The 16363-nt window shown below is 36.4% G+C and overlaps 2 protein-coding genes across 3 annotated transcripts in view; one reads left to right on the forward strand and one right to left on the reverse strand.

The window, feature by feature from the left end:
• clip3 (CAP-GLY domain containing linker protein 3) overlaps positions 1 to 7678 on the forward strand; it is a 29462-nt gene extending 21784 nt beyond the window's left edge. For both annotated transcript variants that reach the window (XM_035942065.2, XM_023296326.3), the window contains one exon: positions 336 to 7678. In XM_035942065.2, the coding sequence (XP_035797958.2) occupies positions 336 to 390 (55 nt within the window). In that variant the 3' untranslated portion in view covers positions 391 to 7678. The remainder of the gene's footprint in view (positions 1 to 335) is intronic.
• A 1239-nt stretch (positions 7679 to 8917) lies between these two features.
• Positions 8918 to 13041, reverse strand: dharma. Its single transcript, XM_055012015.1, has 3 exons — positions 10757 to 13041; positions 10302 to 10501; positions 8918 to 9226 (listed from the first exon to the last, which is right to left on the reverse strand). The coding sequence occupies exons 1-3, from the start codon at positions 11007 to 11009 to the stop codon at positions 9119 to 9121; spliced, it is 561 nt and encodes a 186-aa protein (XP_054867990.1). The 5' UTR covers positions 11010 to 13041; the 3' UTR covers positions 8918 to 9118.
• Between the last annotated feature and the right edge of the window lie 3322 nt (positions 13042 to 16363).

Raw genomic sequence — 16363 nt, forward strand, 5'->3', positions numbered from 1 at the left:
AAATATACATATATTGTTTACAAATATGACAAATATCTGTAAAATATTTATACTTTTAGCTCATTTAAATCCAGGTTTAAAAAGTGGAATGTTACAGTTTTTTACAGTCAACATGTAAATTAATTATTTTTCTACAATTTTCCCATTTTACAAGTACGACTAATTTCTAAAATGCTTCTTCCTCCTCCTCTTCCTCCTCCTTTTCTTCTTCCTCCTCCTCCTCCTCTTCCTCCTCCTTTTCTTCTTCCTCCTCCTCCTCCTCTTCCTCCTCCTTTTCTTCTTCCTCCTCTTCCTCCTCCTTCTTCTTCTTCCTCCTCGTCCTCCTCTTCCTCCAGGTTGCTGTTCTGCTGTTGGTTTCCATGGATGCTTCGTGCTGAGATGCAGTCCTAACCATGCCCTCCTCTTCCTCCTCTTCCTCTTCTTCTTCCACCGGATCAATCTCTCGGCTCTACTTTCTGTCCATCTTTTTGCTTTCCTTCTCTCTGAGCCTCCTTCAAACTCCTCGTGGTGAAACTCCTCCTCTTTCTCACTCTCAGCCCTCCAATTTAGCCGTTCTATAGCAGAATCTATAGTGCCTTGTATCCGATCGAAACGTCCTGCATTCCTTTAAACAAACCCACAATCCAGCTCGCTAAAGCAATTCCCCCCAGGTACCGTCTTTGCCCTTCCACTCTCCGTCTCATCGTCCCGGCTCAGTGTTCGTTCCTTAACCAGGGGCCAGATAACGTTAGTCTGTGTTGCTGCTTGTTTTGTTTTTGCTGCTACTAGCTTTGGGTCTTTCTGAAATACTGGCCGAGCTTTGACACCGGATTGCTGAATATTAGGAAACAACGCTGATGTTTATTTAGTCCATTAAGTTACTGAAATGTAACGTGCAGAAGTACCACAACATCCTGAAGTGTTTGGGCAGTTGTGCAGGAAATGTTTTATTCGCTGGTTTGGACCCAGATCTGGCTGCTGCAGCTGAGAACAAGAGCTTCATTTAACAGCTGCTGCCTTATTTCAGGCACTTTTCTTTATGCTCACATCTGGTGCTGCTTTCAAATGAAGTTTTAACATAAGGAGTCCGTATGAACACCCACCTGAAAGCTCACGAGTTTCAATAAGTTTGCAAACATTTTCAGAAACAGCGGAGCTCATAGAAGTTACATTACTGGTGGATATTTTGGGATTTTAGAGTCTTTCTCTGTAATAATGTCTGAGGAAATGGTTGATATTCCCAATGGCCTTATCTTTTAATTCTGCCTTTGCATTTTCTACAATATGTTACCTGCCAGCTAAATTGCTAACTAGTTAGCCTTCACCCAATCTGGACGTTATCAACACAAATCATTACCTAAAAATATTGGTCACGAGTGGCGTCCTCTACCTTCTACTTTGTGAGGCAAAATGAAGCTTTGTAGCATGTTAGCATAGCAAAAGGGTGTATTTTAACCCAAATCACGATTCTTTTCTAAACCAAACCAAGTATTTTTGCCAGCTAAACTTAACTGTATACTTTTGGCAGCTAATGTTCTGTCAGTAATTTTGGCAGCAAAATTTAACTGAGTAGTATTGGCGGGAAACAACGAAGTAGTTTTGGAGCCTAAACTCAATCAAGAAGTTTGGTGGCTAAACTTCACCAAGTAGCTTTGGCGGGTAAACCTACCAGAGTAGCTCTGGAGGGAAAACTTAACTGCGTAGTTTTTACAGTGAAATTTGCCCAAATAGTTTTGGCCAAAAACTTAAAGTAGTTTTTTAGGCTGAATTTACCAAAGCAATTCTGTTACCTTAACTTAGCTAGATAGTTTTGGTACATAAACTTAACCAAGATTTTTTTTGGTGGCTAAACCTGAATAATTTTGGTGGGAAAACTTGGCTGAATACTTTTGGCAGCAAGATCTATACGAGTAGTTTTGGCAGCAAAACTTAACCAAGATTTTTTAGTGGTTAAATATAACCAAACAGTTTCATCATCTAAGGTTAATAGAGTAGTTTTGGTGGCTTAATCCAACCAAGTAATTTTGGTGGCTAAACTTAGTTGTTTAATTTTGGCAGGAAAACTCACCCAAGTTGTTTTGGTGGCAAAACTTAACTGAGTAGTTTTCATGGTTAATTTTACCCCAAATAGTTTCACCAGAAAACTTGGCTTAGTTTAACCAAGTAATTTTGGCAGCGAAACTTAACTGCATACTTTTGGCGGCAAACCTCAACCAAGTAGTTTTGTTGCTTCAGCTTAGCTAGAAAGCTTTGGTGGTTAGGAAAACCTAGCCAAGTAATTTTAGCGGCTGAACCTGAATCATTCTGGCCAAAAACCTTGACTGAATACCTTTGGCGGCAAGATCTAACCGAGTGGTTTTGGTGGCAAAACTTAACTGAGTAGTTTATGCAGTTAATTTTACCCCAAATAGCTTGACAGAATATTTGACCAATTAGTCTTTGAGGTTAAGTTTAACCAAGTAATTTTGGTGGCTAAACTTCGCTCAGCAGTTTTGACACTTTAACTTCATTAAGTAGTTTTGGTGCCTAAACCTAACTGAGTAATTTTAGCGGCTCAACTTGGCTATGTAGCTTTGGTGGGAAAACTTAACTCAGCAATTTTGGTGGGAAGACTTAATTGAGTGGTTTTGGTGGCTAATCTTATTCAAGCAGCTTTAGCAGGAAATCTTAAGCAGTTAGTTTTGGATTTTAAACTTCACCAGGCAGACTGAAAAGTGAAAGTCAAAACAAGACTTTAGTGAAATAACAAAACTACATTTTGGTCCAAGACAGAACTTAGGAAAGTCAGCTGATTTATGGCACCACTAAACCTCATAACTTCTAGGTTTTGATTGTAAATACAAAATCACGTCTATACCACTAATAAAGGAGGTGACGACTCGGCTGTGGAGCTACTGGAAGGTGAAGGAGTAATGATTAGTGACGATAACATCTATTGAACCGACCCAACTTAAAGCGGATGTTATCCCTAGAAGCATTTTATTTACACAACATCTTATGTGGTACTAAGAAGCTTGTGAGTTCCATTTGAAGGCAGTAGTAGCTAGCATAAAGAAAAGCACCCATTGTTTCTGGTAACCATGGTTACCTGTGTGAAGGTAGCTCAGCATCACAGCTTTAGATTCACTGTAAAAACTCTAAACTGTGGGTGAAGAACTTGAATCACCTGCATGCTTTAATCTCAGATGTGAAAACAGGGTTTTATTGTTTTTTATGTTTTTTTTTTATCTTTCTTTGTATTATTTTTATTTCACTGTTGGGATGTGACGTCACAAAGTGGTTCTTCATTAAATATCTCAACAATTTTGTCTTTTTTTGTATTTGCAGCCAGTTTCCAACACGTCCGACCGCACAGAAAACCGCTTGTTTTTTCTTCATACTTTGAAAAAGATAATTAATAGATATATAGTTGGACATTAGAGCAGCTAAACACATAGAGAAACTGTCATTATTAATCAACGTATTGCCAGATACAAACTGTAGTATATTATAGACGATATAAAGAGTTACACTCGTAATCCGTCGTTAACCAAAACCTGCTAACTGACCCAAAACAATCTAAAGTGTTGAGTGTTTCAGCCCCGATACAGGAGATATTAACGCTTTTGTGTTGCCAAAATAAGCTTAATTTAAACTTTAAACTGACAGTTTGGAGTTGAACATTTGTTTACGGTAATCACACAGTAATCTTTTTAATATCGGTATGTAGGAATAGAAACCCTCTCCAGAGATATTTGTAAAACTCTTACCCTCTTTCTCTTCCTCTTCCTCCTCTTCTTCTTCTCTCATCCCTCTCCCTCCATTTAAATAAGACTTTTTGTGAATGTGAGCATCTGCGAAAAAGACAAAAACAAGTTAACCTATGTGTGTGCTTAGTGTTCAAATCTCTCTCCAAGTCTGTGCATAACTGAAAACAGCAATATGTAAACAGTGTACCTATCTCTGTGGAAACGGTTTCTGTGTTAACGTCTCTTTACACCGATACAGAATCAGCCGAGGCTGCCGAGAACACAGCCAGATAGACGAAGGAAATCGATATTTAGAAGCACCAGATTCCAAATTTAAAGAGCCGTTTCAGTTCGTTTTGACAAGGTTAGCTAAAGAACTACCCCCAAACTAGCAGATAAGGTTAGAGTTTTAATTTTTAAATGATAAATCTACAATTTACAATCCTCAATAACAGTCATCAGGTTGCATTAAGTCATAAATGTCAACATAGACATGCTACGTTCTCCTCACTTTAGCTGTTCAGCTAATTTTACAGAAAGTTGTTTAGCTGCCGTAAGGTTAAACTTAGAAGTCTGGAATTTCGTATGGATATTATTGACAAGATGTAGAAGATATTTGGTGATTTGCAGAGTTCTGGCTTAAAGAATGTTGTAATTTTTGTTATTCAAACGTGACTTAATGTGTACGAGGACAAAAAACACATTTATGAGCTAATGTTGTTCAAGTTGTGTATTAGCCGCATGCTAAACAATCACAATTTTAGAAACTACAAGATATCACCTGTCAAGTAACGTCTAATATGTGTATTTTGGCTTCACTGTTCTTATATTTTAAGCTTTTCCATTTCCCAAATAGGTGAAAATTCCCTTTAAAAAGGGTTGGATGTTAGGAGGTTTGTGCTCATGTTTAGTTTTTCAACAAATCATTCACATTTCAACTCTGGAAGCACATATTATGTATCCAGAAGTGTGATTTATTTATGCAAACTTTGTCTTTTAGGATTAAGCAATTAGCCTTTCACATTCTTGCAGAAGGTAAATGGCTCTTGAAACTTGGAAAGGGTCTGTTCAAGTTTGAAATACTTTGAAAGAACCAACAGAAGGAGCTTTCTCTGTTTTTGTTAGCATAAAGTTCTCGGCAGCCTTGGCTAAAGGAGACACTTTGTGGTTGCTCCTGCACACTGCTGTGGATAACTGTTCTGTTTGTGCCCGTGGAATCAGCTTCAACATCACACTAATCACTCTCATCAAGTTTAGCTGCAGAATTCAGTCCGTAAGGGAACAAAGCTTTCGGACAAATAGCAGAAAAGGCACTTCGTTCAACCCTCAAGCTTTGTTGTGAGGTGTAAATTGAGTTATATGGACAGAAATGACCGATATTGTAGTGCTAAACGTGTTTTCTCAACTGACAGATCTAATTTTCTTAGCTTGATAAGCTCGAGAGTTTCAAAACAGATTCAGAAATTAGTTTCAGCAACTTTACCGGAATGTAAAACATCCTAAAAAATTACAATCTGCTCAGGATTTTAATTGCAACAAACTCCATCTTACTTTAGGGATGTAGTAATGCTAATGCTAAGTCGGTTAGCCTTATCAAACCTGTAAAATCAAATCTGCCATGTCTCTCAGAATAAATGTGGACTTTTTGGCAATTTTCTGAAACAAGGAGTCGACTCTGAGCTGTTAAAGCAGTCCAGAAATATCTTGGAAGATTTAAAGTTATACAATATGCAGATGACCCACAACTTTACCTCCTCAAACCAATAAAACCTAATTTGGCAGGTTTTTTAACATAAATTTGGACTTTTGGCAGCTTCTCTGTAACAAAGAATGGACTCTCAGCTGTTGAAACTGTCCAGAAATATCTTGGAAGATTTTGCATTGATAAGATATGCAGATGACTCACAATTTTACCTTCTCAAAAAATAATAAAATCTAATTTGGCATATTTTTCAACATAAATTTGGACTTTGAGCAGCTTGTCTGAAGCAAAGAGTCGCCTTCTGGCTCCAATAGCTCAGAAGAATCCTGGAAGACTTCATGTTACTACAATATGCATATGACTCACAGCTTTACCTTATCGAACCAATAAAATCTAAATTTCCATATCTCTCAAAATAAATTCAGACTTTTTGGCACTTTTCTAAAGCAAACAACTGTCAAAGCAGCCCAGAAATATCCTGGAAGTTTGCACAATATGCAGATGGATCACTGCTTTACCTTATCGAACAAATAAAATCAAATTGTCCACATCTCTCAAAACAAAATCAGACTTTTGGTCACTTTTCTGAAACAAAAAGTTGACTCTGAAGTGTTTTGGAAGACTTCATGTACACTGATATGCAGATGACTCACAGCTCTACCTTCCTAAACTCATGCTACTCCCCTCCGCCATCCCACCCCGACTCCGAACAGAAGAGCCTGATGAACTGAAGTTAACCCTCACCGTGTTGATAGTTTCACACTAGAGTGCGCTGTTGTAGCACATTGAAGCTCCAGAGTCGGGACCTGCTCAAACATGTCGTGCACCACAGTGATGGTGGAAGTTTGTCTTTGTACAGTAAATGTACAGTTCCAGTGCAGTTAGTGTGTAAATGTGGAGCTTTTCTCTGGTTCGCCCACTAGGTGTCACTAGTTATTAATCTCACAATAAGCATATGCTTTCTGTCATGACATATTTGCTATTTCATTTGCTGCGTTTAAAGGACTGAACCTGGTTTCTGCCTGATTTAGCTCTTTAAGTCCTTTACATTCCTGCTTTTCTTTAAGGGAGCCACAAATATCAGCCTGAAAATTTAAAACATTAGTTTGTCACAGCAATTCCAAGCATGGCGAAATATTTAAGAACTGATTCCAGGCAGAAGATTAAATCTAGAGGTGAAAAATAAGCAGAAACAGGCAAATTTGGGCCTTTAGCATTGACGAAAACAGTTTATATCCTGAATAAAAGCATGTTTACAGCACGAATTACCTGGTTTTGGTCCATCTTTTAGAAGATTCTGGTTTTGTTTTGCATATTTGATTCTGGTTTCTGATAGCTGCATCCTTAAGTCAAGTTCCAGTAAAACAGTAAAACAGAATATATTTCTTGTTCAGAATGAGCATTTAACTGGCAAACACCCACAACAATAAACACAGTGAGTGTTATTTTACAGAAATCTCTGCATTTTGGAGTTATTTTAGAGCATTTAATTAACAAAAATGTACAACATGATTGAGTAAATGAAACAGAAATGAATGAAACTGGTTAAAATTGAACATTTATTCTCAATTCTTATCATTTTGACACTGAAAAGCACCAAAAATTCCTCCGTGCAGAAAAAACCCTGCATGCGTTCTGCAGAAAATATCAGAAACCTGAATCTTGTAAACGTTGATAAAAATCAGCAGGTAAAGTGTGATATTAGAGCACATGAGCTTCAGTTTAAAGCTATAACGTGACAGCAGAGAATGTTTAAATGCATCAAATATTCCAAAATAAGCTGTTTTAGTAAAGTTATGTTATAGTATTTGGGTTCTTGAACGCATCACAGATGATTTCCAGCAGCCTGAAAACACAACTTCTGCAGAAAATTTGACTAAAATGGAACTGAAACTAAAGAAATCTGTGAAAAGATTCAGAGTTTGATGAGCAGGAATCTAAAAACATCAGTTTAAAGATTAAAACATCCAGAATCTGCTTCTGTCCTTTAAAGCGCCGCGAGAATAAAACTCCTCGTCACAGAACGGAACTCAGCTCTGGTTGTTTTCTGGAGATCTTCACTCTAGAGCCTCTATTTTGATAACTTCACTAAGTGTACTTTGAGTTCTCCAGTTTTCCTGTGAGTGTGTTTGTGCTTCAGATTCTCACTGCATGCCTCTAACTTCTCATTCTGGGTTTCAGTCTGTTTCTTCTTCTCATCAGCATGGAGACGCTTCAGTGATAACAGTGACCACTCTCTGAATATAATAAAGAATTTGATGTTTTTCTACCGCTTCTGTCCGCTGCTTTTACTGCAACATCACCAGTAAACACCAGAAGGACAACAGGGAGAAACAGTGGAGAAGCAGGAACATGAATGACAGTAAATTTCCTTCCAGTTCTGCAGATCTAAGACGATTAATCAACCAATCATTCAGCTGTTTGAGCAAAAATTAATTAACTGTTTATTAAGCAACAAACGGCCCAATATTTGTTGTTGTTTTCCAGTTTTATTCACATAAAAGCGAAGTAGTCTTTGTTTTTTTAAGATAATAAACACTCCAAGTACATTAAAGTTCTTACAACCAATCAGCTGTTTGTGTTTAACTGAATATCTCATCAATGCATTTAATAAAAAACTGCATTTCTGTCTCCAAGATGTTCCTTAATGTCACACAGGAAGACAGAAATAAAAGGCAGAAATCTCCTCTTTTATTGACTTTAATGCCATTTTAATGCATTTTTCTGGCAACAACACTGTGGGTTTTTTTTTTTTAACTTTTGTGGCCTGATTTTCTGCTTTTTTCTCTAGTTTTTTTCAATTTCTTTTTTATGTCCCTTTTTTTATTTCTGGCAACGATAGTGTAAAATGTTTATTTTTTGCAGCCTGATTTTATGCTTTTTCCCTTTTTTTGGTTAATATTTTTATGTCCCATTTTCATGTTGATTTTTTTTTTTTGCGATTTTTTGTGGCCTGATTTTCAGTTTTGTCCCTATTTTTTTCTTTTTTAAAAAAACATTTTTATGCCCCATTTTAATGTTTTATTTTTTTTGGCAACAAATATATTGATATTTTCTGTTACTATTATTATTGTTGTTGATATTTATTATTATTATTATTATTATTATTATTATTATTATTATTATTATTATTATTATTATTATTATTAATGCACAGTTTTCGCTGCCTGATTTTCTGCATTTTTTATAAATAAGATTTTTAATATACCTTTTGTTGCATCAATACCACCAGATTTTCACCATTTATTTTGTTTTTATTTTATTTTACAGTTTTTGAATGTTAGTTTTGCTGCCAGATTTTCAGTTTTTTTAAACATTTTTTACATGCAGTGTAGAGTTACAGCTGACACAAGTAAAAAAAAAAAAATACATCCAAAGATTTGTTTTAAAAATCAAGCTCTTTAAGTCTGAGCTTTTCTCAGGATTTTTGATATAAAGAACATTAAACGTCATGCAGTGGAGTGATTCTGTATATAAAAGCACAAAGAAAATAACCTAAACTCAGGACTGGATTTTAATCGTAGCGAACTTTATTTTGAAATCTAAAACATTAAAGTTGGGTTTCAAACCTTCACACTCATTTTCAATAAATTATACAGGAAGAGAAAACGTGTTAAAACTAGAAACTCAGGCGTCTGATTATCTTTGCAGCACCTGAAGGCATCGCAGCACTCAGCTGATCTGTGGAGGAACCAGTGGATGTTCAGGTTCACAGGAAGCAGCTGAACATCTTCTTCTCTGAGTCACCGGATGATGGAGCTGAAGCAGGTTTGACCTTAGACCTCTTCCTTCTGGCTCTGCGGTTCTTAAACCAAACCTGCAAACGACAAAGAGATTCATGAGTTCACAGCGAAACACAGAAACAGCAGAAATATGAACATCCAGATATGTGAAAACTGACTGCTGAGATTTAAAGCGTTAGAAGAAAGAGCACCGAGACAAGCGTCAAATTCACCTTTTATCTGCAAAATCTGTCGTTTAATTCTCACTTTTGTGGACTAAACACTAAAATAACACATCGAACCGGCTTAATGTTTCATTTGGAGGTAAAAGTTTGGAGCTCCAGCTGCAGAAAAGCTCCCTGATTGGTCTGTGCCAGGTGCGTAAAAGTGCGAGATTTGGCAACTCTAATAAATAATAGAAGCTACGACTTCAGAATGTGTGTTTTATAAAATAAAACACTTAATGCAGTAAAAAATGGTGCGTAAAAAGGTCACATGAGGTTGTCTGGTACTTTTAACAAACACTTGATTTAAAAGAAAAAGTTTGGCGAGTCTGTGCATAAAAGTACCGATGCCTCTAACAAACAAGGAAACGTTAAATTCAGCTTCACGTTTTGTATTTTATATGAAGTAACACTTAATTTATAAGAAAACAGTTGTTAAATAAATGCTTAAATAAATACTAAAATACGACTTCAGAATGTTTTTTTTTTTTTTTTAAAGATCCGCTTTGTTTAAAACTAAACATTTGATGAGTCTGTGCGTAAAAACGCAACCTGTTGCTTTGGCACCTTAAATGACTTATAGAATTTAAATACTGTTTTAAAATGAAATGAAATTAATTTTTTAAGTGCGTAAAAATGTCACCGAGGTTGCTTTGTACCTTTAATAATTAGAAAACCTCGTGATTTATAAAAGGAAACACTTGATTTAAATGAAAAAGTTTGGCGAGTCTGTGCGTAAAAGTGTAACTTGTGGTTTTGGCACCTTAGACGTGTAATAAAACGCTAAAAACTATTTCAGAATTTCTGTTTGATGAAATAAACACTTAGTCTCAGAAGAAAACCTGGTGAGTCGGTGCCTAAAATGCAACCTGAGAACCTTTTACGCAGCCCGGAAGCGGTTTTACACAGCGTCCTTTCTCCCCCTCAACCACCGTGTCGGACTCACCCTGACGGTCTCCTCGCTCAGCCCGGTGTTTCTCGCCACCTCAGCGCGCGCCTCCCCGGTCGGGTAGTCGGTGAGCTCGAACAGAGCTTCCAGCTGCTTGGTCTGACCGTGCGTAAACACCGTCCTCATCCGGGCCTTCGGACGCGACTGCGGCTGCGCGGAGACTCCGGGTTGGTGGAAACCGGCGGAGCGTTGAACATCTGGTGGAAATACAATTTTAAAGTTATTTGGTTTGCGGCGTTTGTCAAATAAAAACAGAAAAATGTGCAAAAAATAAAATACTGTGGATTTAATTTGTAACTTAAAATAAGATTTAAAGCAGCTTAATCCGGATGTAAAAATATATATTTTTTTAAATGAAATAAACAGTTTTTAAAAGTTTAAACTTCAACTGAACAGTTTTTAAAGAATGAAAACCAATAAAAAGTAAAGTTTGATGTTAAAACGTTTCCAACCTGCAGCTTCCAGGCTGAAAACTCCAGAGTTCGGATGAATCCCGGTGAAGTCCGGAGGACGGAAACCGGCTCCGTGCGGATAAAACATCCCTCCGTACTGCAGGTAGCCCGGGACCGGGACCGGAACCGGGACCGGGACCAGCACCGGGACCGGAGCAGGAGGTCTGAGGAGGATCTGGTCCGCTGAGGCCTCTGGGAGCTTCAGGGAGAGAATCCGCTCGATGCTGAAGTCCGACACCCGGGTTCCGTCCATGAGCTCAGTCCAGGAGGGTCCAGGAGGGTCTACCAGAGTCCAGGAGGGTCTACTAAAGTCCAGCAGGGTCCAGGAGGGTCCAGGAGGGTCTACCAGAGTCCAGGAGGGTCTACTAAAGTCCAGGAGGGTCTACTAAAGTCCAGCAGGGTCTACTGAAGTCCGGATTTAACAGAAACCGGAACTCTTTAAAGTGCGAACGAGCCGCTGCAGGACTTTGATGTTTGAACCTTCAGCTTTTAATCTCCGATCGGGGTCTTCAAAGAATTTCTCCAGATGTTCTTCATCTTCAGAGGTTCTTCATCCAACAAAAGCAGTTTTGGTTCAAAAACTCTTTGATTTCAGATCTTTGGAAGTTGTTTTCTTACCATCAGAGCGTTTAAAATGCATCTTTTCTGTTTGATTGTAAACTAAATGTTGAACTTTTTTATTTATTTAAACCAGTTTTAGGGAACAGAAGAGAAACTGTATTGTTTTATTTTATTTTATTCCAAATGTTGTTTGAGGTCATAATTAAAAATATATTTATATCAGAAGTATTTATTTTCCACAAATCACCTTTTTTTAAAATGTGTTTTTTTTTGTCTTTTTATTAATTAGATTTCAAAATATATAAGATTTAAATAATTTTATTCTGTTTTTTAATTCAATGGGTGATTAGGATTTGGGGGCTGCACAGTGGCGTAGTGGTTAGCACTTTCACCTTGCAGCTAGAAGGTCCCTGGTTCACGTCCCGGCTTTCCCGGGATCTTTCTGCATGGAGTTTGCATGTTCTCCCTGTGCATGCGTGGGTTTTCTCCGGGTACTCCGGCTTCCTCCCACAGTCCAAAAATATGCTGAGGTTAATTGATCATTCTAAATTGCCTGTAGGTGTGAATGTGAGAGTGATTGTTTGTCTCTGTATGTAGCCCTGTGACAGACTGGTGACCTGTCTAGGGTGTCCCCTGCCTTCACCTGAGTCAGCTGGGATAGACTCCAGCCCCCCATGACCCTAGTGAGGATTAAGCAGTGTATAGATAATGGATGGATGGATGGATGGATGGATGGATGGATGGATTTGGATTTGTGATTTTAAAAAAAATTAAATTGATTCTATGAACAAACGCGTTTATTTTGTCTTTAATATAAAGAACAAAGCAAAAAAAATCACTTTATAAAATGTTTTCTTGTTAGTTTAATACACAGAAATTCAAATAGTAGAATTAAAACAACAAATAGTATAAATTTATAAATATTAAATTAATATAATAAATAAAAATAAACTAACAGTGAAATGCTGTAGGAAAGTATATTTATTTTATATGTTTATTATAATTTTGCTGCTGATTTCTAAGATTTTACATTTAAATCATTTGATTTTTTGATATTATTTTAAATATTATTTAATCAAACATTGAACCGGTTCATTTATTTTTTCATAAAATTCTAAAATAAATGTAAAACCCTCTGATTCTGCTTCCACATCCAGATATTTATGATTTCTGACATAAATAATATTTAGATTTATTTTATTTTGATAATAAAGTGCACTTCCTGTTCTGTCCTGCAGGTGTCGCCAGAATCCAACGATCAGATTCAAATCCTCACCAGAAGAAGAAGCTTTAGTGTCGTTTAGATCCAGCAGCAGGTAAACAAACAAATAAACTTCTGATCCACTAAAATCAGAATGAAAACTTTTAAAATCTGAATTTTCTGCCGTTAGTTTGTGAATTAAATCAGAAAACGACGAGAATCGACAAACTTTTCTTACGTTTAGTTTGAAGTTTTTAATCTCAGCAGCACAAATTAGAATAAAAATAGAAATAAATATGAAACTAAATCATTTCATAACCAATAAAATGTTCAATAAAAAAATAAAACTTCATTATTTAAAGACTTAAAGGTAAATCTTTTACTAAAACTTCATTTTTAACTCTGCAAGTCAAGTATTTTCTCATTAAATATTCACTCATTTATATTTATTTAGATTTTTATTTATATGAGGAACTTTGTGTTTTATTTTTTTGGGAATATTAGAATCAAAACTTTTTATTACAAATATCAGTTAGTGAAATAAAATATACAGGAAATAACTTCAATATTTTCTTATATCCGCCATAATAAAATATTTCTTATTTATTATTTTAATTTCTGGAATAATTTATTGTTATTTTACAGATTTGTTCCAGTTTTAATGTGCAGGAAAATCACTGAAAATCTAAACTAAAAACTGTAAATAATGTTCACAATAATAATCTTTATTAAGTTATTAATTCTTTAAAACATTTAACTGGAAAATTACAACAGTTTTAAAGTTAAATTTACCATTTAAAAAAATTATTAAGAACTTTTTTTTACTAAATTACAGAAAATATCTTTTTAAAATTCTGTATTTTTACAACAAGTCTTTCATTCTTTATTCTATTTTTTTAAAGTTAAATTTGCCATTTCTTAAAAAAGAAAAATTATTTTTATTAAGGACGTATATTGGTCTAAATTACAGATATCTTTTTAAAAATCTGTATTTTTTACAAACAATACAATTTCACCGTGTTTAAAAGTATATTTTATATTTATTTTACATGTTAAATGTTTATTTTACTATAATAATTCTTAAATTTAAACACAGAAACCAGTTTGAAATTTGAAAAAGTCCGAAATCAGAGCTTTAAACGTTTGAGACTTCAGAGAGAAGATCAGTCAGTGATCAATAACTGATCAATAACTGATCTATCAGAGATCAGTAACTGATCAATAACTGATCTATCAGTCTCCTTAAAGCCTCGGTAGATTAACGATCTGATTGATCACCAATCGTCAGCTTCAGTGAATTAACTGAAGATCAAAGAGGCTCTAAATAAATAAACATAAATCTGAATAAACATCAGCAGCAGGTTGTTTTTGTTTATGTTGTTTATTTTATTTTGTTTTTGTGGTTCTGTGTTGTTTTGTGTTGCATTTGTGTTGTTTTCTGTCTGTATTGTGTCTCGTTTCTCTTGTTTTGTGTCTATTTTGGTCATTTTGTGTCTTGTTTAGATTATTTTTTGAGTCATTTGTGTTGTTTTGTATCATTTAATGTCTTATTTTGGTCATTTTTATTGTATTTTTGAAGTTTTGTGTTGCTTTGTGTGTTGTTTTTCATCATTTTGTGTGTTGTTGACATTGTTTTTCATCATTAAATGTCTCCTTTTGGTCATTTTGGGTCTTGCTTTTGTTGTTTTGTGTCAATGTGTGTGTCGTTACGGTCATTTTTCATTTCATTTTTGTCATTTTGTGTTGTTTTGTGTCTCATTTTGGTCATTTTGTATTTAGTTTTTGCATTTTGTGTCATTTTGTGTTGTTTTGTGAGGCCGTTTGTATCATGTTTTTGCAGTTTTGTGTCTTGTTGCACCTCGTTTGTCTTATTTTCTGTCTGGTTGTTTATTGTGTGTCTGGTTGTGTTATTGTGCGTCTGGTTGTGTTATTGTGCGTCTGGTTGTGTTATTGTGTGTCTGGTTGTGTCATTGTGCGTCTGGTTGTGTCATTGTGTGTCTGGTTGTGTCATTGTGTGTCTGGTTGTGTTATTGTGTGTCTGGTTGTGTCATTGTGTGTCTGGTTGTGTGTCTGGTTGTGTCATTGTGTGTCTGGTTGTGTTATTGTGTGTCTGGTTGTGTCATTGTGTGTCTGGTTGTGTCATTGTGTGTCTGGTTGTGTCATTGTGTGTCTGGTTGTGTTATTGTGTGTCTGGTTGTGTTATTGTGTGTCTGGTTGTGTGTGTCTGGTTGTGTCATTGTGTGTCTGGTTGTATTACTGTGTGTCTGGTTGTGTGTGTCTGGTTGTGTTATTGTGTGCCTGGTTGTATTACTGTGTGTCTGGTTGTGTTATTGTGTGTCTGGTTGTGTTATTGTGTGTCTGGTTGTGTCATTGTGTGTCTGGTTGTGTTATTGTGTGTCTGGTTGTGTCATTGTGTGTCTGGTTGTGTTATTGTGTGTCTGGTTGTGTGTGTCTGGTTGTGTTATTGTGTGTCTGGTTGTGTTATTGTGTGTCTGGTTGTGTGTGTCTGGTTGTGTCATTGTGTGTCTGGTTGTATTACTGTGTGTCTGGTTGTGTGTGTCTGGTTGTATTACTGTGTGTCTGGTTGTATTTATTCTAACATATTAACTGCAGTTCATGCTAGTGACCAGCGGGTGGCGCTGCAGGCAGCAGGTTGATGTTCTAAACGTCTCAATCAGCTTCTTCTCCAGAATCCTTCATTCACCTCAAACAGCAGAAGATACGGCTCTGACTCCACCCGCCTCCACCGCTCTGAGAATCAAACGCACCCAGAAAAACTCAAGCAGGAAGAAGAAACAGAAGAACGTTCTCCTCCTTCTTCTTTCCTCCTCCTCCTTCTTCTTCTCCTCCTTCTTCTTTTTCTTCTCCTCCTCCTCCTTCTTCTTCTTTTTCTTCTCCTTCTTCTTTCCTCCTCCTCCTGCTCCTTCTTCTTCTCCTCCTTCTTCTTTTTCTTCTCCTCCTCCTCCTCCTTCTTCTTCTTCTCTTCTCTTCCTCCTCCTTCTCTTCCTCCTCCTCCTTCTTCTTCTCCTTCTTCTCCTCCTTCTTCTTCTCCTTCTTCTCCTTCTTTTTCTTCTCCTTCTTTTTCTTCTCCTTCTTCTCCTCCTTCTTCTTCTACTCCTCCTCCTTCTTCTTCTTCTCCTCCTCCTCCGTCTCCTTCTTCTTCTTCTCTTCTCTTCCTCCTCTTCCTCCTCCTTCTTCTTCTTCTTCTCTATCATGAAGTTTTTATTATTCTGTGATTCTACTGGATATTATCTGTAATTTAACAAAACAGGAAAAATCCATAACTTAAAGTTAATATCTGTATTTTAAACTACTTTTGAATCCTTATTTATAAATTGTTTCTCTTAAAATTACAACTAGAACAAAAATAATGTTTTTGCATCTTTGTTATTCTGTCTTATTTTGTTATTTTGTGTTGTTTTGTATTATTTTGTGTGTTGTTTTTGTTGTGTGCATCATTCGGTTTGTTTTGTATATTTTTTTGTTGTTTCACATCTTGTTTCTTATCTGCAGACGTCTCACACAAAGTTCACTGTATTCACACACTCCTTTTATGTGTGTGTGTGTGCGTGTGTGTGTGTGTGTGTGTGTGTGTGTGCGTGTGTGTTTGTGTGTGTGTGTGTGTGTGTGTGTGTGTGTGTGTGTGTGTGTGTGCGTGTGTGTGTGCGTGCATCTCCAGGTGATTGTTCAGTTTGTGGGTACATGCTGTGCTCTGATTGGCTGGTTTGGGTCACAATAAGCTCTCTGATTGGCTGCCGGGCCCTGAGCTGCTCTCTGATTGGTCGGTGAGGAGAACAAAAGGCTGTTTGGGCGTTGAGGCGTAAAGGTGACGAAGGTCGGAGACT

The sequence above is a fragment of the Amphiprion ocellaris genome, chromosome 7 (assembly GCF_022539595.1).
Source record: "Amphiprion ocellaris isolate individual 3 ecotype Okinawa chromosome 7, ASM2253959v1, whole genome shotgun sequence".
NCBI classification, from domain to species: Eukaryota; Metazoa; Chordata; class Actinopteri; family Pomacentridae; genus Amphiprion; species Amphiprion ocellaris.

Coding starts and splice junctions, on each gene's coding strand:
- dharma (XM_055012015.1), bottom strand. CDS start 11,009: ATGGACGGAACCCGGGTGTCGGACTTCAGCATCGAGCGGATTCTCTCC. Junction 10,502..10,756: donor TTTCAGCCTGGAAGCTGCAG/GTTGGAAACGTT, acceptor TATTTCCACCAG/ATGTTCAACGCTCCGCCGGT. Junction 9,227..10,301: donor TGAGCGAGGAGACCGTCAGG/GTGAGTCCGACA, acceptor TGTCGTTTGCAG/GTTTGGTTTAAGAACCGCAG.